Genomic DNA, 26,556 nt, shown 5'->3' with positions numbered 1-26,556 from the left:
GGGCATCCTCCATAGTCGCGCGTGACCCCCCCCCCCCCCCCCCCCCACCCCGGACGTGTCCCTCTGTGCTCACTGCCCTTCGGGGCAGGTGGAAGCCGCACACCGAAGCAGACAGCGGAGCCCCCTGCCCACCCCATCCCCCTGCCCGGTGTTAGGTGAGCAAGAAAGGTCTATTGTGTTCGAGCCACGGTATATTTTTGGGTCTATTTATTACAGAACTAGCATTACCCTAATACAATCATCGCTAAATGGCCATAATACATTTATTCTATAATTGCACAGAATTTTATTCACCGAAGGAATGTCCTTTCCTCTCAAGACTCTAAGTGTTCAGAACTGAAACGTTTAGAAGTTAAAGTGGCTGCAAAGGATAAAACCAGTGCGAGGTAGTTGCTAAAGTTGGCGGTAGTGTGGTAGTCAAGAGCTGGCGCTCGGAGGTCGGGTCCCCGGGTCCCCCGCCCGCTGTCCCACCTGCGCGCAGTGCGCTCCGGCTCCCCGTCTGCTCGGTGGGACGCTGGCGGGGCCCGCACCTTGGCTGAGCTCGGCAGACTGTGGCCCACGGGCCAGACCAGCCCAGAGCCCGTTTTCTTTACAGCCCTCGAGCTGAGAAGGTCTTCTACGTTTTCGAAAACAAAGAACACGTGACCTTACGTGGCCCGCAACAATAATCGACCGCCCGGCCCTGCCTTAGAGGGTTGCCGTGAAGAATATAGGTGAGGCCAGTGCTGGCTCAAAGTAAGCTTGCGATACAAAATAACACATGCACAACCATCGACGTCTCCAGAAATAAACGGTCACAGGGCCAGATTCTGCATTTCGTCTGGGTGAACATTCACTCCTTTCCTCCAGAAAACAGACAGAAACACATAAAGAGCTACATCTGGATTATTATGGCCACAGGTTACTTGTCAAATTAAAAAGCTGCTGGTAATCCAGTTTTATGTACTTGGAATATGGAGAAAGGAAAACAAGTTATTTTCCCTTCTAGCGGTAGAAGAGAGCCTAGAACGTGAGCGTTTGACTCCATTTCATGTGTTAAGAAAGAGACATTTTAAAATGAGAACAAGTCCTTAAGTAGGTATTGTAAAATGCAAAACCGATTTAGCAACAGTACGAATGCTGGTTTCGGCGAAAAACAACTCTGCGGTGGAAATTCACTTAGGATGGAGAAGCTACCATGAGATCCAGGTGGAGGCAACGTGAAGCCAGCCTTTCAAAATCGGATTAGACCAAAGTTTTCAAACGAGAGAGAGAGAGAGAGAGAGAGAGAGAGACGCCTGGCCAAACTAGCCTGAGGATACGGTGGACTAGTTTTGGACACACACAGTGTTTCCCAAAGCACGTCTGCAAACCCTGGACCTCGGGGATGCTGTGTGTGTGTGTCCGTCCGTGTGGCAGAGGAAAGTTCTAGGGTCTAAGCAGGGAAGACACAGCACAGTACACTGTCCTCTCATGAAGTCACAACGCACAACAGGACGTTAAAGGTCCGGGACCACCGCGGTGCAGGAAACCGGTGACCGTGTGGCCCGACCGCTGCACTCCGCACGGCACGGCACGCGGGGGCATCACGGACAGTGCGTGCTCTGCAGGGCGTTGTGGACACGTGGAACGTCATGCAGCTGTCACCTCGTTAACAACGCACCGGGCACCTGCCCTTCTCTTTTTGAACAAGTACTCTAACAGCAGCAAAAAGCTGCAATGTTCGCATTGTAACCAGGTGCCCTCAATACTCCTAGCCAGCTTCTAAAATTGCTGTTTGGCAAGGAACCCGCAGAACAAAGTACCCTGTTCACTCACCAACGTTAAGAAAAATTCAGTAGAGCCAAGTTTTGCATGTTTGGATCAGAAGAGAAGCCAGAGACGTTCTGTTGCCGTCAAGGCTGGGCTTTCTGTTCCGAAACGAGACCGGGCAGGCCGCTTGTGTGGATTCTCTGGGTAAGTTCCATTTATTAATCATTGTACAAAAAAATCTTGGCATTCATTTGAAGAGAAAAGAAGTCACTCTATCCAAATAGTTAGTACTTTAACATTGTGAAAGTCCTACTTTGTTATAACAGGACTTCTTAAAATGGAGAAAACTTTTGGAAAAAATTTTAAAAAGAAACTTATGATTTATTAGAGTACAGGAGATCCAAAACACGTTTTTAGAAAAATATAAAGTGCCCAAATACCAACTTACACAGGTGACACAGGCTTCCTGGAGCCAAATGAAGCATTCATGAAGAAACACATTTAAAAACGGTCTAGATACATATTTACATTGGGTCAGTAAAGGTAAAACCATCCTTCTTGGCTTTGATGTTACTCTAAGGAAAAAGGAAATCAAACCAGAAAACCAACAATTATAACTCAGCATGCTCCACAGTTTCTTAGTAATGCATCTGGTTAGTATTACCTCTGGATTAACTAGTTCCCACCTTCAAACGAGAGTAGTGTAAGACCCCCGGCCTCGGCGGGCTGGGTGCTGTGAGTGGTCACATTTCCCAGGCCGATCGAAACCATCAGGCTCTGGATCTGACTGGCGACAGCGAGCTGGGGCTGGCAGGGGCCGCCAGACCCTCGCCTCTTTCTAATCACTGCTCACCAGCCGTCAGTGACTAAGTGGTCTCGGGTGGCCTCCCCAAACCTCGGTCATCCCAGGGCTTCCAAAGCGGGAAATGAGGCAGTCATCAAACAGGGTGTGGGGAACCACATGCAAATGCACAGAAGGGTGGCGAGGCGGGGTCGGATCACAGCCCCCGAAGCCTCGCTCACCAGAGCGACTGGATTCTTTGCAACTCAGAGAGGAACTAACTCCCGAAGGTAGCTTCTACTGGTTAACTACGAATTAGCTAGCTCGCGTGAGAACTGGCAGGCCGAGAGTGGCGGGCGCTCGGGGCTGTGAGGGCCTCGGTGCCCCTGAGCTCAGGGACCAAGGGTGGGGGGCGGGAGCCAGTGGGACCTTCAGGGCAGCGGGGACTCGAGAAAGCAGGGCGCTCCCGCCTCCTTCCCCACGGATCGACACTCCTCAGGTTAAAGACGTTTTACCTGAGTCCACCCTGCCACAGCCGGCAGGGTCGAAGAGTGATTCTAAGGGATGACGGGGGACACGGACCCTCCTCTTTCCTCTTTAAAAAATGCATAAGGTTCATTATTTCTTTTTTTCTGATTACAAAAGTGAAACCTCCTTTAGGTCTTTGGAGACCACGGAGTGTGGTTTCTAAAAATGAACATTCTAACACCAGATTGTACTTCCTACTATAAAGAGAACCCATCACTGACTTAAGATCTATTTATGATACTGGAATAATTTTTAAAATTAAAGGAGAGAAAAAAGTAGTTATTTCAAAGGGAAGGAGAGTAGACGAATGTGGGAAAATCCATCCATAAAGGCCATTACGGTGCACTTTCTCACAAGATTTCACGTAAGGAAACAGAAAACTGGGGATTCGCAGACAGGAGCACGGACCTGGGAGGAACGTGGCGGGCAACGCTCTGCCGTGCTCCCGCTTCAAATAAAGGAAGAGATAAAGCGGCTGAAATCTGTTTCACGTATTGGAACAAATAAAGCCGAACGGTTCTGATGACCAATCCGCGTGTTCGCGTCCCCGCCGCTCGGATGCTGCTACCGTCGCTCGCAGCCTCGCCTCTGAAGAAGCAACTACACGCAGGGCGAAAAGACGAGCGGTCCCGACTCCGGGCCGCGCGCGCTCCACGGCGAAACCAGAAGGGAACCGGTGCAAACATGGAACCCCATCCGTCCGGCAAATGAAACGGTCGGAGACGAGTGTAGACAGACGTAACGGGAAGTGGGCGGGAAGGATGAGTCTACGAGTGTCGACTGTGAGGCCTCATGAAGACAGAGTGTCACAAACTGTCACCACAGGACAAGCACACAAGCCATGCCACTGAACACAGTGCCGTCAAATGAATTCACTAGTGTAGGCGGAGAGCGACATTGTCTTTGCAGCTGGAGGAGAGCACACGTTGTTTAAACTTGGTGGGAGGCAACCAGCGCTACTGGTTAGGTGCTTTCCTGGTGGTGTGAATCCAGAGGGATCCGTGGAGACGTCTTCTTCCGGAATCCTGTTCTCCTGGAGACAGCGGCAGCGGCAAAGGCTCGGTGTCCTCTACTGGACGCTACTCTATGTCCTCCTTCTTCGCACTGTAAATATTCTGCACCGTTTCATACACAGACTCCAGGTCCTCCGGGTACCGGATTTCTAGCTCCGCGTTCGGGATGTAGTGAGTGCCGGTAAACTCTGAGAAATAGCGTCCCACGTCAGGGTGTGAGATTTCTTGAGGCTCCACATTATATTCCAGGTTTTCTGTTGGCAAAGAGGCACAGGGACATTCCTATTAACACGGACACTTCTGTAGCATCTTTTATCCAGAGAGCGTCCTATCTCTCACCCCCTTTCGCGCAGCAGGATTGAGGTGGAGAAGGAGAGGCCTGTTTATGGGATCTGAAGCAGGTAACAGGACCAAGGCAGCGGGGGCGGTGGGGACAGTGGAGGGCTGGAGGAATGGGCCCCTCCGGCTCCGCACTAAACAGAGTGTTTCCTATTCTCTGAGCAAGAAGTCTGCCCCGGCAAACGTCCAGCCTTTCGGGACCGGCAAACTACAGATGCGTCACGGTCCTCTGACTTGATCGTGCAAACAGCCAAGCGTAAGGGACCAGGGCACCCCAGCCTGCCCGATGTCTGCCACAGGTTCACCCTGTGAAGCCCCCACACCACGTGGCTACAAGTCCGGCACCTGCCACCCGTCTCCTCTACTGACCGGAGCTTCCACACAGACCTCACTTCGCGTCGCCCCCCGCCCGGTGCCTTCCGATCCCGGCTGGTGCTTGTGCAGCGAGCCTGCTCTGGGCTGTCAGGAACCCGTGGGAGGAGTCGACGAGCGGCTAGCACCTCCAACCTGTACGGATGTGGGTTATCACTACTTGTGCGGTCTCCTAGGAAACCACACTACCTCCTCTCCCTGCTCGCCATTCTGCCACTAGAGAAACAGAAAGACTCCTTCAAAACAGAACGACGAAAACCACCAGAAGACAACACGTACAAGCTATTTAAAAGGCTGAAATCCTAGGGCCGCCTAGGTGGCTCGGTCGGTTGGGTGCCTGACTCTTGATTTCGGCTCAGCTCGTGATTTCACGGTTTATGAGTTCAAGCCCTGCAGTGGGCTCTGCACTGACAGCACGGAGCCTGAGTGGGATTCCCTCTCCCTCTCCCTCTCCCAATAAATACATTAAAAAATAAAATAAAAAAGGCTGAAATCCTTTCATATCGCTTCTCCCTAAAAAACTTTTGAAAAATGGCTCCCCCGAGGGCCCAATGAAAGGACAGTGTCTTGAGCCCCCCACATCCAGGAGAAGCTGAGCCACGCCCCCCACAGCCCGGCACCAAGAGGAGCTGGGCCAGGCAGATCTTCCCGCTCGTACTGGGGACCAGGGCAGTCTCAGTTCTGATCGACAGCCACACTCTGCACAGCCTATCACTCAAATTAATTCAACTGAGTCTCTGTGCAAGCCTAGCCCAGGGCCTAACACAAACAGTGCAGCCAACTGTCCCTAAAACAGCTTGGTTAAACATCCTGAAATGCAAATTCAGGACATTCAGCGCCCTCCACCCAGAGGCCCTGCATCCCCAGCGTCTCCAGCCTCCACCGGAGCATCATTTGGAAGCGCTGACTTTAACTGATGTTGGGAAGGGGAAGGAATTGCGTGATTCAATCCAGAACTTTTTTTTTTTTTTTTTTTTAACAAAACAGGAAGGGATTTAAAGAAATTTTGGGCTAACAGCGGCTGTGTTTCTTCAGACTGCGTTAGAAGGACATACTCGGGGGCACCAGTCTGAGACTCAGTGCTGCCGAGGAAAACACATACAATCCGTATGCGAGGGTGAACACCGTGAGGTGACCCTAAGCTTGCTTAGTGAGGGCGCGAGAGCGGTCCAATGGTCCACTGCAGCTCACGGTGGCCATCACGGCACATTAATCCTGCACAGGACAGGCAGCCGGGAAACAAGTGACCTGTTTCCCACATCCTGCAACGCAAGGGGGAGGGGAACTCCACACTGCACCGAAGGAGCCCGGAGGCCACACGGCAGGGCCGTTCTGTCCACGGCACACTGTGCATCTCTCTTTTCCACGTGGGCACTCCCAGCCAGGGAGTGTGCCAGGCACTACGACGGCCAGCCAGGCCCCAGCTGACAGTGCGCACGCGTTGTTGCACAAGGGGCCCCTGTCACAACTCCCATCTGCAGCTGAGTACTCCGTGGCACAGACAGCAAGACCTGGCCCCGGACGTATTGGGACTCAAACCCAGACAGTCCAGCTCCAGAGCTGAGGGCGTCAGAGTAGGAGACACACGACGGGGGGTGGGGGTAGGGGGCAGGGGCTCATGGATGGAGAAGCGAGGACTGGCTGGACGGCCCGCTGGGGCCCCAAGAGGGCAGCGCAGGCTCTGGCTGACGGTGCTCTGTGGATGCAGGGGCCCGAGGTTTTCCAGAAGGGAGACTGAGTAGTCTGTGAACACGGATAGCTGCTGTTACACTAGACCTCTACAGAAAACTTTCTTTCTTTAGGTTTTACAGGTTTCTTCTTTCTTGTTAATATTTACTTACTTATATATTTTTATAACTAGGCTCCATGCCCAGGGCACAGCCCGACGAGGGGCTTGAACTTACAACCCTGAGATCAAGATCTGAGCTGAGATCAAGGGTCAGGCGCTTCACCGACTGAGCCACCCAGGTGTCTGGTTTTATAGGTTTCTAGAGCTGCCAACTAGAAAAAACAAGTGTAAAAAAACCCCTCAGATGTTTACAAATGCCACTGGCTGAGAAAATGCCCCTTCCTGCAACTGTGCCTGCCGCCATCTTCCCTGGCCAGGCCTCTGGGTGCAGCCACGGCCAAGGTGTTTTAACCAGGGCAGCTGCCGAGGGGCCTCGTGTTTTCTTGCCGAGGAACGCACAAGTATTAGGGGGAGGGTCTGGACTCTGGGGATACCACCGAGAGGCAAAAAAGCTGTTTTGCTCTGAAAGGACCACAGTCACCTGTCACTGGTAGGCACGATGGAAATATTGAAAATAAAAAGAATTCAAGTGGGTCATTCAGAACAACTGCTCTATTGCCAGTTTGTGGAGAGCGGTGGTTCTCAACTGGGGGCTGTTCTGCCCCTTGCAGGACAATCAACAGGATGTGAGGACGGGTCTGGTTGTCACAAGGGGGGCTGCCACTGGCATCAGGTGGGAGGAGGGCAGGGCCGCCGGTCAACAAACGCACACGACAGTCCCCACCACAAAGGACGGACTGGACCAAAATGGCAACTGCAACTGCCCTGGCAATTCAGGTGTACGTTTTAGCACCGCTTCACCCTTTTTTCCCCTTCCTTTTTCTGGATATTCAGTAGCAGCTCCTAAGGGTTGGGAAGAGGACAGAAAGGTCAAGGCCAGGTTACGGTCATGGATCTGGGAGAAGACGTGACCCCACAGCGGCTGCACAGAATCCTGTGTGTGGGCCCAAAAAGAGGCACGGACAGCACAGACCAGCTGGGAACCACATGGGGGGTCAGCAGCGGTGACCCTCACAGCCCCATGCCCGGCTGGTAAGGAGGGGCGGGGCCCGGATTTTGTGCATTACCTGCCCAGGCTCCTAGCGAAACAGGAGAGAAGGTACTAACACGAAAACGCTTTTGAGGAAAAGTGGGACAAAGTTGAAAAAAATTGACCTGAAGAGTAATGAAAAATCTAAGCAATACTGAAGTAAGTAAAATATCAAACAGGGCCTACCTAAAAGTCCCAGAGAAATTTTTTTGTCAATTTTTTTTAACGTTTATTTATTTTTGAGAGATAGAGCTGCGAATGGGGCAAGGGCAGAGAGAGAGAGAGGGAGACACAGAGTCCGAAGCAGGCTCCAGGCTCCCGGCTGTCAGCATAGAACCATGAACTGTAAGATCGTGACCCGAGCTGAAGTCAGACGCTTAACCAACTGAGGCACCCAGGCGCCCCAAAAGTCCCAGGGAAATCTTAAGAAGTCTTTCCCAATTCCCTTGACGTTTTTCACAGAAATGTCTGCTTATTTCTGAAAGAGAGAGAGAGAGAGAGGGAGGGAGGGAGGGAGGGAGAGAGTGTGTGCACGGGCATGAGAGCAGGAAAGGGGCAGTGAGAGAAGGAGACAGAGGATGTGAAGCAGGCTCCGCTCTGACAGCAGAGAGCCCAATGTGGGGCCCAAACCCACGAACCATGAGATCATGACCCGAGCTGAAGTTGGATGGTTAATTGACTGAGCCACCCAGGTGCCCCGTGTCTGTGTTATCTTATTTTCAGCTACCCAGGGGACACCTGGCCAGCTCAGTTGGTAGAGCATGAGACTCTTCATCTCAGGGTCATGAGTTCAAGTCCCATGTTGGGCATGCAGCCTACTGAAAACAAATTTCAGCCGCCCAGATATGTAAGTACAGTCCTGTAAACCTATGGGACCACCAAGCAGAGTCCTCCCCTCTTGAAGTAGCTAGACATAACTACATAGAAAGAGAACTTGGTATTGTTTGTGTCTATTATGTGAAACATACCGTAAGCATTTATCTGCAACTCGTTTAGTTGCAGCTTCGCATTCCGCAGTCTGACAGACCCCCAGTTCACCTGGCGAGCCTTTGAATGACACTGCTGTCCCATTCCGACAAGAACACAGACACACGTCTGAGTGTGTCTCCAGTGGAAGGAGTGGGGGTGGAACGGCCAGGACACAGGAGAGTGAGCACATCAACCTCTGAAATGGCTGAGAACGTGCACTCCACCTCCCACGGGGGCTCCTCACGCACCTGCCGGCACACGCGGACGGCCACGGACGGCTCGTGGGTGGACACTCCCGCTTGAAAGTGTAAGACAAATTATGGAGACGGGAGCTGACGCTCACTGAGGCACCCCACGTCCCTGGTGTTCCCGGAGGAGCTTTGTCATTCTATACAGAACACACGTCAGAATGGGATTTTCACACTGTGCTGAATTCCTGGCCGTCCGAGGTGGGCAGCTGACTCCCGTTCAGACCATCTGTGATGTTCACTTTCTGCAGTAGCTAAGTATGGGGGAGGTGGGGTGGGAGTGTGGAGGAGAGGGGCGGGGAGCTGGGCACGAGGTGCTGCCCCTCCCCCGGTGTCTGGAAAGTGCTGAAGTGTGCCCCCTAGTGGGAGCAAAAGCGAGCCCCCTAGTGGGAGCAAAAGACACTATACAGCACCCCACTTGGGTTTAGCTGAAATCTCACATATTGAGAGAAAAATTCTCTCAATTATGCAGACTAAAACTATTCGAGGATGTCATGCATGTATGTGGCTTAAAATTCACTCTTCAACTCTCTGTGGAGAGCTTAGAATTAGGGAAGCATTCATCAGTGGGCTCTACACAACAGGATTACCAGAGCCAAAGGATGAACATTTAAATCACGAAAACGTTTAAAAACAAAGTAATTTGATGCAAATAAATTAAACTGGAAATGTTCAAAGAATACTTAAATAAGTGGGGTTTTTTTTTTGTTTTTTTTGTTTTTTAAGATTTTATTTTTCAGTAATCTCTGCCCAACACGGGGCTTCAACTCACAACCCCCGAGATCAAAGGCTACATGCTCGGGGTGCCTGGGTAGCTCAGTCGCTTAAGCCATCCAACTCTTGATTTCAACTCAGGTCATGATCTCATCGTTTTTGAGTTCGAGCCCCACGTCAGGCTCTGTGCTGACAGTGCAGAGCCTGCTTGGGATTCTCTCTCTCCCTTTACCCCTCCCCCACTCACACACACAGGTGCTCTCTCTCTCTCTCTCTCATAAATAAATGAGCTGAAAAACACATATATAAAAAAACCTTTTTTTTTATTAGCATTTTTTTGTTAATCTTTATTTCTTTTTGAGATACAGAGAGACAGACCACAGGCGGGGGAGGAAGGGAGAGAGAGGGAGACACAGAATCTGAAACAGGCTCTAGGCTCCGAGCTGTCAGCACAGAGCCCAAAGCGGGGCTTGAACCCACAAACCTTGAGATCATGACCTGAGCTGCAGTCGGACGCCTAACCAACTGAGCCACCCAGGCGCCCCTATAAAAAAATCTTACATAGGGGAGCCTGGATGGCTTAGTCGGTTAGGCGTCTGACTCTTGATTCCAGCTCAGGTCATGACCTCATGGCTTGTGAGACCGAGCCCCATGCTCTGTGCTGACAGCAGGGAGCCTGCTTGGAATTCTCTCTCTCCCTCTCTCTGCTCCTCCCCTGCTTGCATTCTCTCTTTCTCAAAATAAATAAATAAACATTAAAACAATCAAAAATGAAAATAAAACCTTATTAAAAAAGGAAAAAAAGTCACATGCTCTACCAACGGAGCCAGCCAGGTGTCCCAGTGTGTTTGTTCTCTCTCTCCCTCTGCCCCTGCCCCCACTTGGCATTGTCTCCCTAAAGAAAAATAAATAAATAAATTAACTCAGGAATTTACGGGAGAGGGGAAGAAGTGAGAGGGAAATAAGCAAGGAAGGAAAAAGGGGGCGGGGGGAGGGGACAGGAAAGCTCTCGTTCACAGAAATGAAAGAGAAGGGCAGCATTTGCAACCCTCCTGCAATAATTTAGGCAAGGAGATTCAACAGGTACTAAAACAAAAATAAGGGTTCAAGTTATCGGGAACAGGATATTCACGGGACGTCACAGTGTTAGCTGCAAAGGGAAAACTGTGTCTTACATCGATCTTGGCTAAGTGACCAAACTCCGCCTACCACCAGTGGGACATCGATCACACGGGCTCTGGAGGAGATGCAGGAGACACACACAGCATCTGACAGTGAGCATTCGAGCCAAAAATATGCACCTGATCTAATCCAGCCTCAGACTCTGCTTCCAGTTTGCAGATAATGCAGAGAAGGAAACAGTGAGACACACGCGGAATGTTAGGCGTTCGCGAGACAACCGGCCTGGACTCTTCAAGAAGTCAGTCGCAGGAGAAAGGAAGAAAACGAGGTGAGGAATGAGGAATGAACGGGTCTTAGGAAGAGAAAAGGCTCTGCCGTTGGAGATAGCAACCAAACGCAGTGCGAGGATCCTGGCTGGATCACGACGAGCGGCAAGCGGCTATCAAAGCCGGGCTGGTGGCAAGTGGGAAACGGGGCCGCTGACCGGGCATCAGACAGCACACGTTTACTTGTCACGCGTGGCGATGTGACTGTGGCAACGCATGGAAACATCCTATTCTTACACGACGCCTGATTAAGCATTCGGGTCGTTAGGTCTGCAATAGTCTCTCAAAAAGTTCAGCAGAAACCTAAAATCTCTACCTACAGATAAAACAAATATGGTAAACGCTAGCTGTTGAATCTAATGGACGGTGTATGGGGTATTCGATGTATACTTCTGACCGTTTTGCATATTTGAAAATCCTCTTAATCCAAAGTTGTAAAAACAGTTAGCATCTTATTAATGACGTGCTATTTACACTCACCTCATTATTTTGCACTTCTTTTTTAAATTAACTTATTTATTTTGAGGGAGAGAGCGTGAGCGAGGGAAGGGCAGAGAGAGGAGGAGAGACAGAGTCCCAAGCAGGCTCTGTGCTGTCAGCGCAGAGGCCAAGTGGGGCTCGAACCCCTGAACTGCAAGATCATGACCTGAGTCGAAATCAAGAGTCGGACGCTCAACCGACTGAGCCACCCCGCCAGCACCACTGCATCTGTGTCTATAAGCTTCTCTGTCAGACAGATGTGAACATCCACTGGGGTCTGGAGCACCCCGCGGCATGGACTCCTCACCAGACGGGCAGACTGGGGTCTGGCTCTACATGCACAGAGCTTGCGACGGAGAGAGAGGGCCAGATGGTCAACGGGAAATCCTGCAATTCCCATGAAGGTGTGAGGACTCGGAAGGGGCGGGGGGTGTCAGGGAGCTCGGAGCAGGGACAGCCGACCCAATCTGAGCCCTGTGGGGGAGCAGCAGGGGGGGAGAAAAGCTGCTGGAAGGAAGTGACGTTAACCTGAAGCATTAGAGAAAAGAGCCTGCTTGTGAGGGACAACCACCTGCACAAAGACTTGCGCGAAGGATGGTCTCAAAGAACAAGGTCTGGCTGGCTGGAGTGCGCCGGGGGCGGGAGCAGAGAGGAGGCTGTGGGATGGGGTCCAGGTCACCGCCATGCAGGGGAGTCTGGTGGAGGCCAGTGAGAGACGGCATGATACAGGCAAGGAGCAGGTGTGGCTGGAGTGTGGGGGGCAGGAATGGAAATCAGGGGATAGAAACAGGACAGACGTGCAGGAGACACAGCTGGTGTCCTCCACGGGCCGGACAGATGATGAGGGGAAGGACAGGGAAGAGATGGTGGCCCCAGAGCCCCTGAGCCCCTCGGAGCGCACAGGCCAGGATGCTCTCTGGTCCCGCGGCCCGGCACCTGGGAAACAGCGACCGAGGGCCGACAGGGCCCCGGGGCAGACGGACAGCGCTCGTAGGGGAATCCTGGCCGTCCACCTCTAAGAGCCTCTAAAAGTCTCAGAATTTCAAACTAAGAAAGGCAACTGCGAACCTTGTTCACATTCACTCAGCTCAATCTCAGTTTTAGAATGCAGAATCGCAACCAGATAGGAAGTTGTTTTGTTTTGTTTTTTAAGTCGTTACTACACCACAACTCTGATAAACCTGACATTACAGCACATGTTTGCTTAGATCTGTTTGAGATGAATTCCCCAATCTTCAATACAGACACCAAATTTGGAACACCTACAACTGCATACCCAGTTTTACCTACTCTGAAAAGCTCATTTTAAAGTTAGTATGTTTCTAGAAACTCAAACATTAAATGCTAGATGTCTTAATATCGACCGTACGTAAAGGGCAGCAAAGGCACACACACGGTGGAGCCCCGGACACTGGCCTGCGATGCTGGGGAAGGGACGGTGCCCTTCACTCTTGGGATATGTGACATGCAATGCTTACCAGGTGACTAGTGGGGGTGCAAGAGTCCACCAAATCATCCAATAATTTCTAAATCATTTGTTGGTTTTTAGACACTGTTGGTATGATTTTTTTTTTTTTTTTTTTTAATATGGCACAGCTTCAAAAGTTAAATAAAATCCCCATTGGCCCCTTCATCTAACAGGGGACACACAGACCCTTCTCCTACAACTGTCCCAGCACACTGATGGAGGTTAAGCTTCCTGCACAGCCTCAATGAACAGAATCTCTCTCAATTCTGTATACAACCCTCTCTCAGCTTCTGAGGAGTTAACATGAATAGGAAACTTTCTAGTCTGAGATTTTTATACATCCGAAATTTCTATTATTACATTTACCGACACAATACTGAGTTAGGTCAAACCTGATGCTTTAGGTCAGACACAAACAGGTGTGGCAATGACAGTTAAGGGCATGGCTCTCGGCCAACGTGTCAGGTTCAAATTCACACTTTGTTAGATTAAACTTGGAATGAGCCCACGCGCGTCAGTTTCTTCATGTACAACACGAGTATGATGAGGACAGTATTCCTATTCTCAAGTGGAGTTAATATACATCAGAACACTGCCTGTCACAGACCAGCACTACATTAGCATTTGTGGTTATTATTTTTTTTAGTAATCTCTACGCCCAACATGGGGCTTGAACTCACAACCCTGAGATCAAGAGTTGCAGGCTCTTCAGGTTGAGCCGGCCGGGCGCCCCACGTTTGTGTTTGTTTTTATTAATAAAACAAAAGCTGTGAATGCCTTGACAGGCAGCCATACAGTAAGTTCATCCCACTAAATGGAGGAACAAGGAAAAAGGAGACCCACACTGCAGGCATCTGCCTCTAACCTGCCTCTCCAGACTCCACCCACTCCCCCCTCACGAGTGCCCTGGACGAGCACCTATCAGGGCTGGCAGTGGCCCCAGACACCACCAAGCACCTGTAGACTACCAGGGGCTCTCAGAGCCAGTGCCGTGGGCTGCAGTTCCCACAGTGGCCACTTGAGGGCATCCCCGGGGAAGCAGAGCAGGCCGCCCGCCTCAGGATGCCAGAGACTGCAGGGGTGATCCTTCCAACACTGTCCACTCGGTGCCCTCCAGTTCAGGCAGACCATATGGGCAGGGCACTGGGCAGCAAGACTTTTGGGAATTTGGCAAAGGCAATGACAGAGGTCGGCAGAGGTCGGCAACAGCACTGGAACGGGGTCCTGGGTGTGGCGGTGATGGAGGGAAGAATCTAGGGGCAGCGACTAACCCAAGGCATGGCTGCAGCACGGCATACCCACCCATGTTTAGCAGAATACTGGCCCTGATGAGGTTAGCCATCTCTAAATAAACTGATGACTGTGCCCACAATATTGGAGCGCTCAAATGTGCGCTTAAAATGTGCCTGTGTGTCACTACAGGTACAGACAGGACTAGTTACTCACCTTGGGCTGCATATCTACAAGAACCATCCTCCACCAGAACATTATAGAAAGGCTGATGATGGCCATGAGGCAGGCTGTGGACGTTCATGTTTCGGATCCATTCGTGTCCCATCATGCAGGTAGGGTCCCAGCCATAGATCACACAGTTATAGCCATACCTAATTAACATAAGAGCAAGGGCAAATCAATTCCCTGGACCCTGTCACAGCAACTATGAAATATATAAACGATGGCTTGGCTTCTCTTAAGTTCATGTTCTTACAAATTTACCTGCTTTTATCCCTGTTAATAAGCATTTTTCAGGACACTCTTGGCTCCCTTTACAAACCCCTCTTATTATCAAGATAGCACTTCAGGTGGAAAAAAACAGACTTCAACGGAGACTCACAGGACAACTGGTTATCCAAATGGAAAAAGGGATCAGGACCCAGGCCTGAGAACAGCGCACAGTGTCCTAGGGGGACAAAGGCCTGGATAGAAAACACAGAATTTGTAGGCTAGCTTCATGACACAGGACATAAAAAGAGTTCTTAAACCAGATATGAAAAGTACAGCCATAAGGGAAAAGAGTGCTCAATTTAATAGTATTAAAAGGACCCAGATTCAAGCAGACTATAAAAAACTACAGGACAACTGGGGAAACAGGAACCCTGACTAGACCTAAGTGAGGAGGTGAAGGAGTTGTTTTTTTCTTAGATACAAGAGGATGGTAAATGTACTTTTAAAGGAGACAGCAAGGCCTTACCTTTTAGGTACACACACTGAAACAGCTACAGGTGAGCCACAGATGGAATGACATCTGGTACCAGCTTCCAGGGAGGGGCGGGGTTAGGGGGATGAAAAGAGTGAAGGCAGACCCTCACGACAACTGTTGAAGCTGGTTATGGGAGCATCGTCTGGTTCACTATCCTCGTCTCTACTCATATATGCTTGAAATTTCCATATTAAAGTTGAAGAAAAAAAAGAATGCACTAAAAGGATAAAAAATACTAGCCCCAAACTGGGAAAAGATATTGGCAACGTATATGCACACAGACACAAGTGACAGGATAAAGGACTGAAAACCCCTAAGAAAGATGAATAACTCAAATGAAAAACAGGAAGACTTGAAGATGCGCTTAATAAAAGGAAACTTGAATGAGCTTCTTTTCCAGGTTCACGAGCCCATCCGCGTAGGCAACCGGGGAAATGCAAACGAAAACCACAATGAAATACCAGTCGCCATTTACTCTGTAAGTGCATTTTTAAAAGTCTGGCAATAACACGTAGGGGAGAACAGGACCCTCCGCTCCCAGCCTGCCGGTGGCACGTAAATCGTAACCGGCACTGTCGCTGTGGACGCGGTTGAGTTTTGCCTAGTCAATCGACCATGAGCTTGCCCTACAGACGGGCAAGCCCTACCTGCAACTCCGATTCACAGGGATGGAGATAAACGAAGCGTCAGGACAACGAGGAAATGAGCGGAAACCCCCCCCCAGCTTACAGCTCTCCCATTAGAAGACCCTGAGCGAGGACAGCGAGACTCTTCTTACAAAACGAAAAGGGTAGATGCGGTTCAGACCAGCTCGGCCTCGGGCGACTCCCGCGGTGGCCAGTCCGTCGCGGCGGCTCCCGAGACGCGTGCTGGCAGGCACGCGTGTCCTCTGCAGCCGCGTGGGGATGGCCGCCACGGGCACTCACCTCTTATGCTTCATAATGAGCCCAATGGAGTAGCAGACGTCTCTGTGCTTCTCGTGGGAGCGCAGCTTCACCTCCACACCCACCTCCTCCTTCTTGCGCTCGATGTGCTCTAACGTGTGCTGCACCAGATAGCCCACCGCCCCGTGCTGCCCGGGGTCTAGGGTTTGAATGTGCTGGAGGATGTCAAGCACCTTCAAGACAAGACAGAAAGACTAGGAGATAATATTTTCATTTAGGCCTTTTCTTTTTTGCGGCACAGGATTTAGAGCTACCTAACCTGGCACAAGACGGCAAGCTGGGGGCCGTGCTGATGCCCCCCACGTCTGGGAGCTGGTGGTCTCCCCTCTAACGCCGGGCACTGGTCCCACAGCAGATTCAACCAGCGGGAACGTGGGAATTATTTGGAAACACGGTGGGCCAGAACGAGCGAGGGGTGAGGAGGCAAGAGCCTGCCACCCACGGACATGTCTGGATTAGGGGAACTCCAACAGAAGGTGGTAACACTCTTGCTGGTCAGTGTGGGGATTCCATTCTTTATACACAGAAAGGAGAGGGTTTTAATACATCGCTGACCAACTGGGAAGAAAAGTAACTGCTCAGCTGCTTCAATCCAGATCAAGGGGACGTGTGACAGAGCTGCCTCGACTACCCAGGGGGAAGGGGCTACACAGAAGCCACGGAGTGATGCCCGTGAGCTTAGCTGATGAAGCCGTGGGTCTCAAGGTTCTGAACACGTACCGATCATTTTCAGCTATTTTAACTCGCAGTGCAATTCCGCACGCACTCAAGTGGACAAGGAGAAACCACATCTATGTGCAATTTAAATGACTAAGCTGCTCGCGGCAGAGCTGACTCCAAGGTTATGTTCTCCTACCGTACACAGTGCTGCTAAGGAAACCTGCAAGTTCAAATAAAGTTTTACACACACACGCGCGCGCACACACACAAAATCACTTAGCACCTATGATGCCATTTAGCAGAGGGTCTCTGACATGTTCTTCTTTTGGAAACAGGATCTTTTCCTATTTACTGAGCCCTAAGACAGAGTAGGTAAGCAGACAGAGTGACCTATATTCTAGTCCCAGATCCAGCAAATGGTTTTTACCTTTAAGTTAGTTTATTCACGTTATCAGATGATGACTAGTAACTGTCCTATTTCCTGATGTATTTTGACCCACCAAAAGTGCTGTGAAAATTAGCTTTTTGCAGGGCACCTGGGTGGCTCAGGAGGTTAAGCACCCGACTCTTGACTTTGGCTCAGGTCAGGATCTCACAGTTCATGAGATCGAGCCCTGAGTCTGGCTCCGCGCTGAGTGCGGAGACTGCTTGGGATTCTCTCTCCCCACTCCCCTGCTCCTCCCATGCAAACACGTGCACTCTCTCCCTCAAATACACAAACATAAAGAAAACACCAAAACCTAGTTTTTTGCAGTGTAAGATGTTATTATGAAACCCACTCCTAACCTCCAGATTGGTATTTGCAGGATCTCAGTATTTTGTGAATGCTTCTTCTCCACTGATCACTGATTCGTGCCAAGCCCATCACATTTATTTCATTTCATCCTCCCAATGTGAAGTATAGTCAATGCTGATTTCCAAAGAGGAATCAGGCATCATCAAGTTAAGGAACTTGCTGGAGGTCCCAGAGTATGAAAGTGTGGAGGGAGAATGTGGACCGGGGGGTGCTGACTCCAAACCTAAGGTCGCAACCACCTTCTTACCAGAGCAAGAGCAGGAGCATTTTAATTCATTGTTAGGAAAACTTTCAAACCCATAAAAACTGGGGTGCCTGGATGGCTCAGTCGGTTAAGCATCTGACTCTTGATTTCTGCTCAGGCCATGATCTCACGGTTCACGAGCTCAAACTCCATGCTAGGCTCTGGGCTGATAGTGAGTGCCGAGTGTTGCTTGCGATTCTCTCTCTCCCTCACTCTCTGCCCCTCCTGTGCGAGTGCCCTTTCTTCTCAAAATAAGTAAATTAAAAAAAAAAAAAAAAATCAGTAAGGTTGCTTAAAACACACACACACACACACACACACACACACACACACACACACACACACACACAAATGGACAGAATGGTATAACCCTAAGCACCTCAAACTCAGCTTCAACCAGTATCAACTGAGAGCCAATTTCCATCCACCACCCACCTTTGCTTTAATTTGTACTGTGCTTTACTTTGGGGGACACTAATCATATTCATCCTCTGAAGCTAAAAGCATCGGATCTGAACGGTGAGTTCTATTTCCGGCGCTTGCGTGTGGCTTTCCTCCTGTTCCCATATGCAGCTCCAACTACAGCCGACCCTTGAACAACACGGGTTTGAACTGCATGGGTCCACCTATATGAGGATTTTTTCCAGTACGGGACCGTAATTGTATTTCCTCTTTCTTGTAATTTTCTTGGTAACATTTGCTTTCCTCTAGCTTACTTTATTATGAGAATATAGTATGTTACACATAAAACATGCACAATATGTTAACTAGCTAGTTGTTATCCGAGAGGCTTCTAATCAACAGCAGGCCATCAGTTAAGTTTTGAGTCAAAAGCTATGCATGGAGTTTTGACTGTGTCAGGGGTCAGCACCCCTACACCTTCCCCCCCCAACCCCGCTCCGTCTGTGCAAGGGTTGACTATAGTTACTTTTTTAAAAATGTTTACTTATTTTGAGAGAGAGAGAGAGAGAGAGAGCATGAACAGGGGAGGGTCACAAGAGAGAGGGAGACATGGAATCTGAAACAGGCTCTAGGCTCTGAGCTGTCAGCACAGAGCCCGACACGGGGCTCAAACCCACGAACCATGAGATCATGACCTGAGCCGAAGTTGGACGCTTAACCGACTGAGCCACCCAGGCGCCCCAATTATAGTTACTTCTGACCACACTTCTGCTACATTCTACACATACAGCTTCCCTCCCTAACTAGCAGCCCCTCCCCTGCAGATAAGTGCAACAGACCTATCTTGGGAGTCTTGTAAGCACAGGGGAAGGCTTAAACTCCCTTGTAGCATCAGGAAGAGACAAGGTTCAGGGGTAATTACCACTCCCTGTCCCCAGATGTGCAGATGACAGGGTGAAGGGAGAGGGTAGAAACAGAAAAGATACCATGACAGGGGCCTGGTGTGCTCCTGAAGGACAGTACTGATGACAGCGGCAGGGGTGGGGGGTGGGGGGCGTTATGATGTCTCCAAACACATGTCTAGGCTGACAATCCCAAGAGCCCACAATTTTGGGGGTAGGGATCTTGGAACACAGGGGTCTGTCACTCATGATTGGCAACCTTTAGCATAAGGAGCCCGAGAGTAACTGCGGCCTTGTGGCCCACATGGTGTCGGACCCAACTACTCTCCTCTGCCCCCTGTGGCTGGAGAGTAGCCAGCGATAAAAAAGCAAGCAGATGGGCCTCTTTCGAAACGTGCCTTTGATAAAACATATCCACAAATCCAGGCAGCAGAGTGTGCTGACCCTGTTCTGTCCCGGCTACAGGTTTCCCCTGTGGCTCTCTGTGAAGTGCCTGGCTCCATGCTGCAGACCTCCACTTGGCTGGGGGCTCTTCTGCTTTTGGGGCTTCAGCCACCAGACGCTGATACGGGGAGCCCCTGCCAGATGTCCTCAGACAGCTGCACTCAATGGCCCCGCTCGTATCCAATCCAACAAACCCCAAACTGAACACTTTCTCCTGCCCCTGAAACAAGCCTGTTCTCCAAACACCCGTTTTTTTTGAGGGGTAGGGGGCGAGGGGCAGAGAGAGAATCCCAGGCAGGTTCAGCACTATCAGCACAGAGCTCGGTGCAGGGCTCGAACTCACGAACCACTGTGAGATCATGACCTGAGCCGAAATCAAGAGTTGGATGCCCAACCAAATAAGCCACCCAGGCGCCCCAATACCCACCCAGTACAAAGCCCAACATGGGGCTCGAACTCATGACCCGGAGATCAAGACCTGAGCAGAGATCAAGAGTTGGACGTTTAACCGACTGAGCCACCCAGGCGCCCCATCCAAATACCCACTTTTAACGCGCCCAAACAGTCTCCCTTGTTGGAAAATCTGGATATCCTCTCCCTCATTATCTAACAAAGATCTTAATCACTCGTCCAAACCATTTTTTTGAGCACCTCCTGCGTCTCGGGCCTTGGGCGGAGAGCCAGGGGGGCCGCTACCCTGAAGAACCACACAGATGCGGTCCTCGCCCTCAGGGAGCCCGGTCCCTGGCGAAGGCACAGTACACACACAGCCACAGTGTCCTCAGAAGACATTCTGCGGCAGCGCAAGCACACGGCCGGCAGAGCAGGGGACCTGGACTGCCGCGGACGGGCTGGGGAAGGGGTTTCGGAGGCGCAGCCAATGGGACCGAGGCCTAAGGAAAGGCGTTTGGGGCAGCGCCGGGGCGCGCACCAAGCCCTGAGGCGAGAGAACACGGGCGAGTGGAGGGCGCGGCCGGGCAGCACAGCGTCCAAAAGGGGCAACCGTGAGCACCGAGGCAGCTGAGGCTGGCAGGGCCAGACCGCCGAGAATCTAGTAAGCCATGACGAAGAGAATGAGCCTGATCTTCACGACACCGAGGCAGCCACTCGGAGGGTTCTGAGCACTGAAGGGGCAGGGCCGACATCTTCAGAGATTGCTCCGGCCCCAGTGTACGGAACAGGTTCCGAGGGGTAAGAGTGGAGGGGGGAGAGCAGGCAGGAGGCCTGGGCGGCGGTCTAGGAGATGGGGCCGCGGGCACACGTGCAGCAGACACCTGGGCACGCGGGTCTGGAGCCCGGGGTCCAGGCAGAGCGTCCGTCGGGAGCGGTCAGCCTGCGGACGGTAACTGAAGCAAGGCCAGGTGACCTCACCTCGGGGAAAGGTGTTCACCGAAGTCTAGAAACTACCCTGCGGGGAAGAAACCTAGGACACGGAACTAGCAAGAGGCTGAGAACCATGGACCAGACTCAAAGGAACAGAGTGTTTTGAGCAGTGAATGGCCCTCAGTGATCCAGAAAGATAAGGAAAGACAAGTATCTGTGGATTCGTCAACAAAAAGAACGGTTTCTGTCAAAAGGGGTCATTGGCTTCCTTTGGCAAGAGCGGTGTGTGGAGGGGGGAAATGATCCCCATGTTCTGGGGCGCAGGTGGGAGGCCAGGCATGCGGCCAGCTGGGGCTGGAGCCCCGCAGGGGAGGAGAGAGATAAGGAGGCGGCCGCAGGGATGTCATGGGAGTGCGTTTTGTTTTTTCCCCAAAGATGAGAAAGATCGATCCGAGTCAGCAGAACGCCAACGGCAGAAACAGGGAGTTGTAGACATAGGAAATAAAGGACAACAGAGTGGGATCTGGAGCACAGAGAGTTGCCTTGGAAAACCAGAAGGGTATCTTTTCCAGTGAGATGTAGAGGAGGGTGAGGGAAGGGAGGGAGGGCCATGGGTCAAACTGAGGAGGGAGGTCTGGCAGCAGGAAGCCAAACGGGCCCGGGTGCCGGCTTCACCATCCCCCCCCGTAGCCCGCTGGCCCACAGGGGTGAGGCGTGCGGGTGGGCTCGGGCACCGAACTGTCTGTGCGCAATTCCTAACGCCATTGATGCCAGCGCGGGTGGCCTTAGCGGGTTACCTGACTTCCCGCTGCCTCAGTTTCACTATTTACAGAATGACAAAAACCCGGCATCCACCCCACAGGGTTGGAAGGAGGCGTCTGGTGCCAGTGACTTTTCAAAACATGACCACCCTCCACTGTCTCTTCCCGTCACAGCCACAAGGACCCTGGACTATGACGACAGTGACCCAGAGGGCTTGTGTTTCTTCGCTCTTTCTGATTTACTTCAACTGAAAACAAGCTGACTTTCCAGTCTTCCCAGTTTGGGAACTAATAAGGCCACACTAATTCCAAGCCTTCCAGAAACTGATCTGACAAATATGCACACAGCTGCTCACGTTTCCATGCCCATATATGAGTACGGGCATACAAAGCCTTGTTGGGTGGGCCCACAGTGCCGGGCCCGTCCACCTCCGTGCCAGGCACAGGCTGCCCCTGCCCACGGGAACGGCTGCCTTTTCTACCCTCTGAATGGTTTCCCACCCTTCAAGGTCCACCTCAAACACCTTCTCTGGAGAGGAGCCTTTCCTCATGGCTTCAGTGTCCCCTGGAAATTTCCTCATCAGAAGCCCCCGTGTTCCCACTCTCTCTGGTGGCGCCCGCCTAGCTCAAGTGCGCTCTCATGGAGGGGAGCGACTTTGCATTCCTGATCCCCGCATGAGGGGCCGTCTAAGGTGTTCAACCCCAGAAGCAAACGAATGGTGGTCATGAGGAAAAATGTTCTGCACATAAGCAACCGGGATCTTGTTCTAGTGACATCTGCTTGGCAGGATGGCACTCTTGGTCATCCACGGAGGGTACTGAGGTATTTCCCCAGTGCACAGCATGAGCACTGAACGGAGTCCATCATCAAAGAAAGGGAAGGACGCCAGAGCTCCTGCACTTTCCCCCAGGAAACCTAGGTGGTAACTTCGGTAGAGGGTCTGGTTCTGGCAGACCACAGGATGTTCCAGGAGGACATCTGCTACTTGGACTACAGATGACCTCTTAAGACAGGAGCTCAGGGATGTTCCTACCGATGGGTCCTTTCTCAGAATGGTTCCACATCTTTGAAGTGGGGAATAAATGAGATAGTTTAAACCTAAGCAATGTGGGGTCATACTATTTACCCCTCTCTAACAACACGAACGGATGATTTTTTTTTTTATAAAAAAATTTTTTTTTTTCAACGTTTATTTATTTTTGGGACAGAGAGAGACAGAGCATGAACGGGCGAGGGGCAGAGAGAGAGGGAGACACAGAATTGGAAACAGGCTCCAGGCTCTGAGCCATCAGCCCAGAGCCCGACGTGGGGCTCGAACTCACGGACCGTGAGATCGTGACCTGGTTGAAGTCGGACGCTTAACCGACTGCGCCACCCAGGCGCCCCACGAACGGATGATTTTATGCTGATGTCCCTGTGAGCACTCGGAACAAAATTCTCTCGCCAGGCTGCTCTAAACAGACATAATGGATTATTAACATATTCCCCTGGAAAAGCCAGCGCATGATGGAAAGGCGCAGCTGCTCCCACGCTGTAACACACCCTCGCACTCAGACACCGGCTGCACCCACAGCTTGCTGAGGAGCGTTTCTGATCGCAGATGCCGCGGTCCTCTGAAAGGGCTTGCTGATGGCCACAGGGGACATTAGAAAAAGGAGGAGCCCAAGTGGGACTGCATCAGAATCCACAGTTTTCAAAGACGGAACCAGTCCGTGAAACCCAGCAGCTGGACCAGAACACAGCCAAGATCTACTTTTCCTTTGTTAAACAGGGGTGCTCACACGGTCAGTGTGAGCACCAGCAGCACTGCTGGAGGGTGAACACTTAAAGTTCTGCTTCCCCTTGCTGAGTCAGGGTGACCCGGGGGGAACACGTGTGGGCACCAACAGGTGGGTTGCAGAGCTGAGGCCTTGTGCTTCCAGGTGTTTAAGGCATGGACCACAAAGAGAACAGGCAACCCCTGGCAGTGTAGCCAAGTTTTTTAGATTTAAAGGAGACAAAAAACATTTAATTGACAGGCCGAGATGGGGAGAGTGAATAAATTCACGTTTATCCTCCAGGCTGATAGGATAAACTTCCAAGAGCCGCCTTTTAAGCTAGAGTTCCTCTCTAACGCAAGTGCAAAGCATCAAAGTAAAATAATTACCTTCTCTGGCCAGATGCCCAGGTGGAAATAGAGCCTGGCTTGCAGGAGGAGAAGCTGCACCTGGTCCGGGTACATCGCCAGGTACAGATCCAGGGAGTCTCGCAGGAGTTGGTAAGACTGGTCGATGCCTTCCCTGGTGGGGGAAATCAATCACGGCCTCACTTTCTGCTTGCTTCTCAGCTGAGACCCTCTTTTTCAAGACCCAGGTTTTATGAGTAACGGACACAAAGGCCACCCACCTTTCCGGATTCCGATACCTCCTCTCTGGTCAGCAAATAGTTACAATGATCTTAGTAACAATATTAAAAAAGCCCCAGAAGAAACGTTAACTTTTGTACCCCACTTTGGTGATGGGCATGAAAACTGTAAGCACTTTCACTGTATAGTCACCTCAATAACGCTGCACATAATCAAAAATAACTTCTGCCTAGGTGGAGCACAGAGGACTTTTAGGGCAGTAAAACTGTTACGCACAATACCACGACGGTTGGTTCGTCATGGTGTGTTCATCCAAACCCACAGAACGTACGCCACCAAGAGGGAAGCCGGGTGTTAACTGTAGAGTCTGAGGATGACGTGTCTGTGGGGGTTCGTCAGCTGTAACTAGTGTCCCACTCTGATGGGGGATGTTGGGGAGGTGTGGGGGAGGGGGTACTAGGAGAACTCTCTGTACTTTCCACTCCATTTTGTTGTGAACCTAAAATTGCTCTAAAAAATACAGCCTATTTTAAAAGAACAAAGAATTCCACCGTTAGGCAGGGAACTACGACTACAACATACAATCTTCTATTTTCCCTGTAAGACATATTCCCTTGGACTCAGAGGCAGAATGGTTTCATACTTTTGTTTGCTTTCTTATCTAAGTGATAGAAACGTATAAACCAAAGGACGACGACAAGGCACTTGGACCGAAGAACATACTGCCCTGAAAAGTAACCTTTACCAGTCTCAAATATTCTGGTTACTAAAGAAAATATTGAAAATATTACAGAAAACTTGCACACAAGTCCATTGCAAAAGTGTCAAAGCCACTCAGTACATCTTAAGCCGGGACAGCATTATGTCACAAGGATGCGTTTCTCTCTGTGGTGGGTGGACAGCCGCAGACAGCCCAACTGTGCCTCCCGGCATCCACAGCTTTGCCGCGTGACGGGAGGCCCCTCAAATAAAATCCTCTGTAATGCAATCCGAGCCTCTGCAGAAGTGCTGGAAAACCACGAAAACCTTACCGCTTTCCCAGGCTTAAAAGGTTTCCCACCATTCGCTGTAACACCTTCTTCACGTTGACCACCCCGTACAGTGCTGCCGTCACGTGCTGGCCGATCAGATATTCACACTCTTTCACTGTCAGCTGCTTCCCTTTCCCAAAAGCGTCTATGTAGATGTAGTCAAAGATGTCCAGGGTTGCCCTATCCAGACAGCACAGGCAGTTAGCCAAATCTCAAGTCAGAGCTGAACAAGGCAATGTCTAACATCCCCTCCCCCCTCCCCACAAGTAGCTCAAATTAGAGACTGAATATTATTAACACAGCAGCATTTTCACTTGAAATAGTAAGGCCTTGTCTAAAGTTCAAAATCTGACCCTTTAGACATTCCCTGCTGTGTTGAGACTTCAGGACACAGATGTTTAGGAAACGGCACCGATGCATGCCATCAAATACAGTTTTGCGAGGAGATTAAGCCAGATCAAACCAAGTTTAAAAGAGAACAGAAGAGAATTTATTGACCTTAGTCTACAAAACGCTCTATCAGAAGTTGGGTGGGAAGGCCCGAGGCACTTTATGATTCGGCAGATTAGCACAGTTAACATCTGTGGGCCCTAGGCCCCTGGGGCTGTGAGGAAAGTTACAGAACCCAGCCCTGCCAAGAGTCCTGCCCCCGACCCTGCAGACACACTCCGGTGGGCACTCAGGGCTCAGCCTGGGAACCTGGCTCCAGACCAGAGAGCTGAGCCCCCGCACTTGACCCTGCCACCCCTCCCGTGAACCGTGCTCTCAAAAAGGGTGGTGGCCTGAGCTGAGCTGAGCGGCGGGAGGAGGTCACATGAAGCAAGTCCTCATCACCATTACCAAGAACATTCTCTGAGGACTCCTGAGGGTCTTTGTTTCAGGGACAGTTGCGTTTTTTTGTTTTGTTTTTTTTTTTTGAGCAGCTGTTCCACTTTGATCTTATGCCCACGGCAAACCACGCAGGAGATTTTCACTTGGGCTGCTTTATTTATTTATTTATTTATTTATTTATTTATTTATTTAAGTTTTTATTTACTTTAGAGACAGAGCACAAGTGGGGAAGGGGCAGAGAGAGCCGGAGATGGAATCCGAAGCCGGAGATGGAATCTGAGCTGTCAGCACAGAGCCCGATGTGGGGCTCAAACCCATGAACCATGAGATCATGACCTGAGCCGAAGTCAGACACCCAACTGACTGAGCCACCCAGGCTCCCCTCACTTGGGCTGCTTTAAAAAGCCCAGTCAGATTTCTTCCTAGAGTCATATTAATATACTTCCTGTAGCAAGACAGACACAGTGTTCCAAAAATAAGAGATGCTCTTCAACTCTTTTTATGAGTCTAGAAGAACTACACATATACACACAAATTGATTACAGACAAAAATCCTAAATAAAATAGGAGCAAATCAAATACAGCAATGTATTTTTAAAAATCCTATGATTAAGACAGATGTACCCCAAGAATGAAAGGATAATTGAATGTTAAAAAACCTATTTCAGCACGTATGAAGAAAAATGTACGATTTTATCAGTAGATACAGAAAAGAGATTTTGGAAAAAAAAAAAATCGAATGCCTACTTATTTAATAAAACTT

The 26,556-nt window shown here is 50.6% G+C and overlaps 1 protein-coding gene across 3 annotated transcripts in view; it reads right to left on the bottom strand.

Moving 5' to 3' along the window:
• Nucleotides 1–3,138: 3,138 nt before the first annotated feature.
• The window catches only part of FBXO21 (F-box protein 21), a 47,275-nt gene continuing 23,857 nt past the window's right edge, over nucleotides 3,139–26,556 (bottom strand). For 2 of the 3 annotated variants that reach the window (XM_040443773.1, XM_040443775.1), the window contains exons 8-12: nucleotides 24,963–25,142; nucleotides 23,734–23,866; nucleotides 16,037–16,248; nucleotides 14,357–14,514; nucleotides 3,139–4,307 (exon numbers count right to left, since the gene is read on the bottom strand). In XM_040443773.1, coding sequence (XP_040299707.1) covers nucleotides 4,120–4,307; nucleotides 14,357–14,514; nucleotides 16,037–16,248; nucleotides 23,734–23,866; nucleotides 24,963–25,142 — 871 coding nt within the window. In that variant the 3' untranslated portion in view covers nucleotides 3,139–4,119. The remainder of the gene's footprint in view (nucleotides 4,308–14,356; nucleotides 14,515–16,036; nucleotides 16,249–23,733; nucleotides 23,867–24,962; nucleotides 25,143–26,556) is intronic. The other variant, XM_040443774.1, reaches the window with a different exon arrangement.

The sequence above is a fragment of the Herpailurus yagouaroundi genome, unplaced genomic scaffold (genome assembly GCF_014898765.1).
Source record: "Herpailurus yagouaroundi ecotype Mexico unplaced genomic scaffold, PumYag 191, whole genome shotgun sequence".
NCBI lineage: Eukaryota > Metazoa > Chordata > Mammalia > Carnivora > Felidae > Herpailurus > Herpailurus yagouaroundi.
The sequence above is the reverse complement of the archived record's forward strand: the minus strand, read 5'-3'. Positions and strand labels throughout refer to the sequence as shown.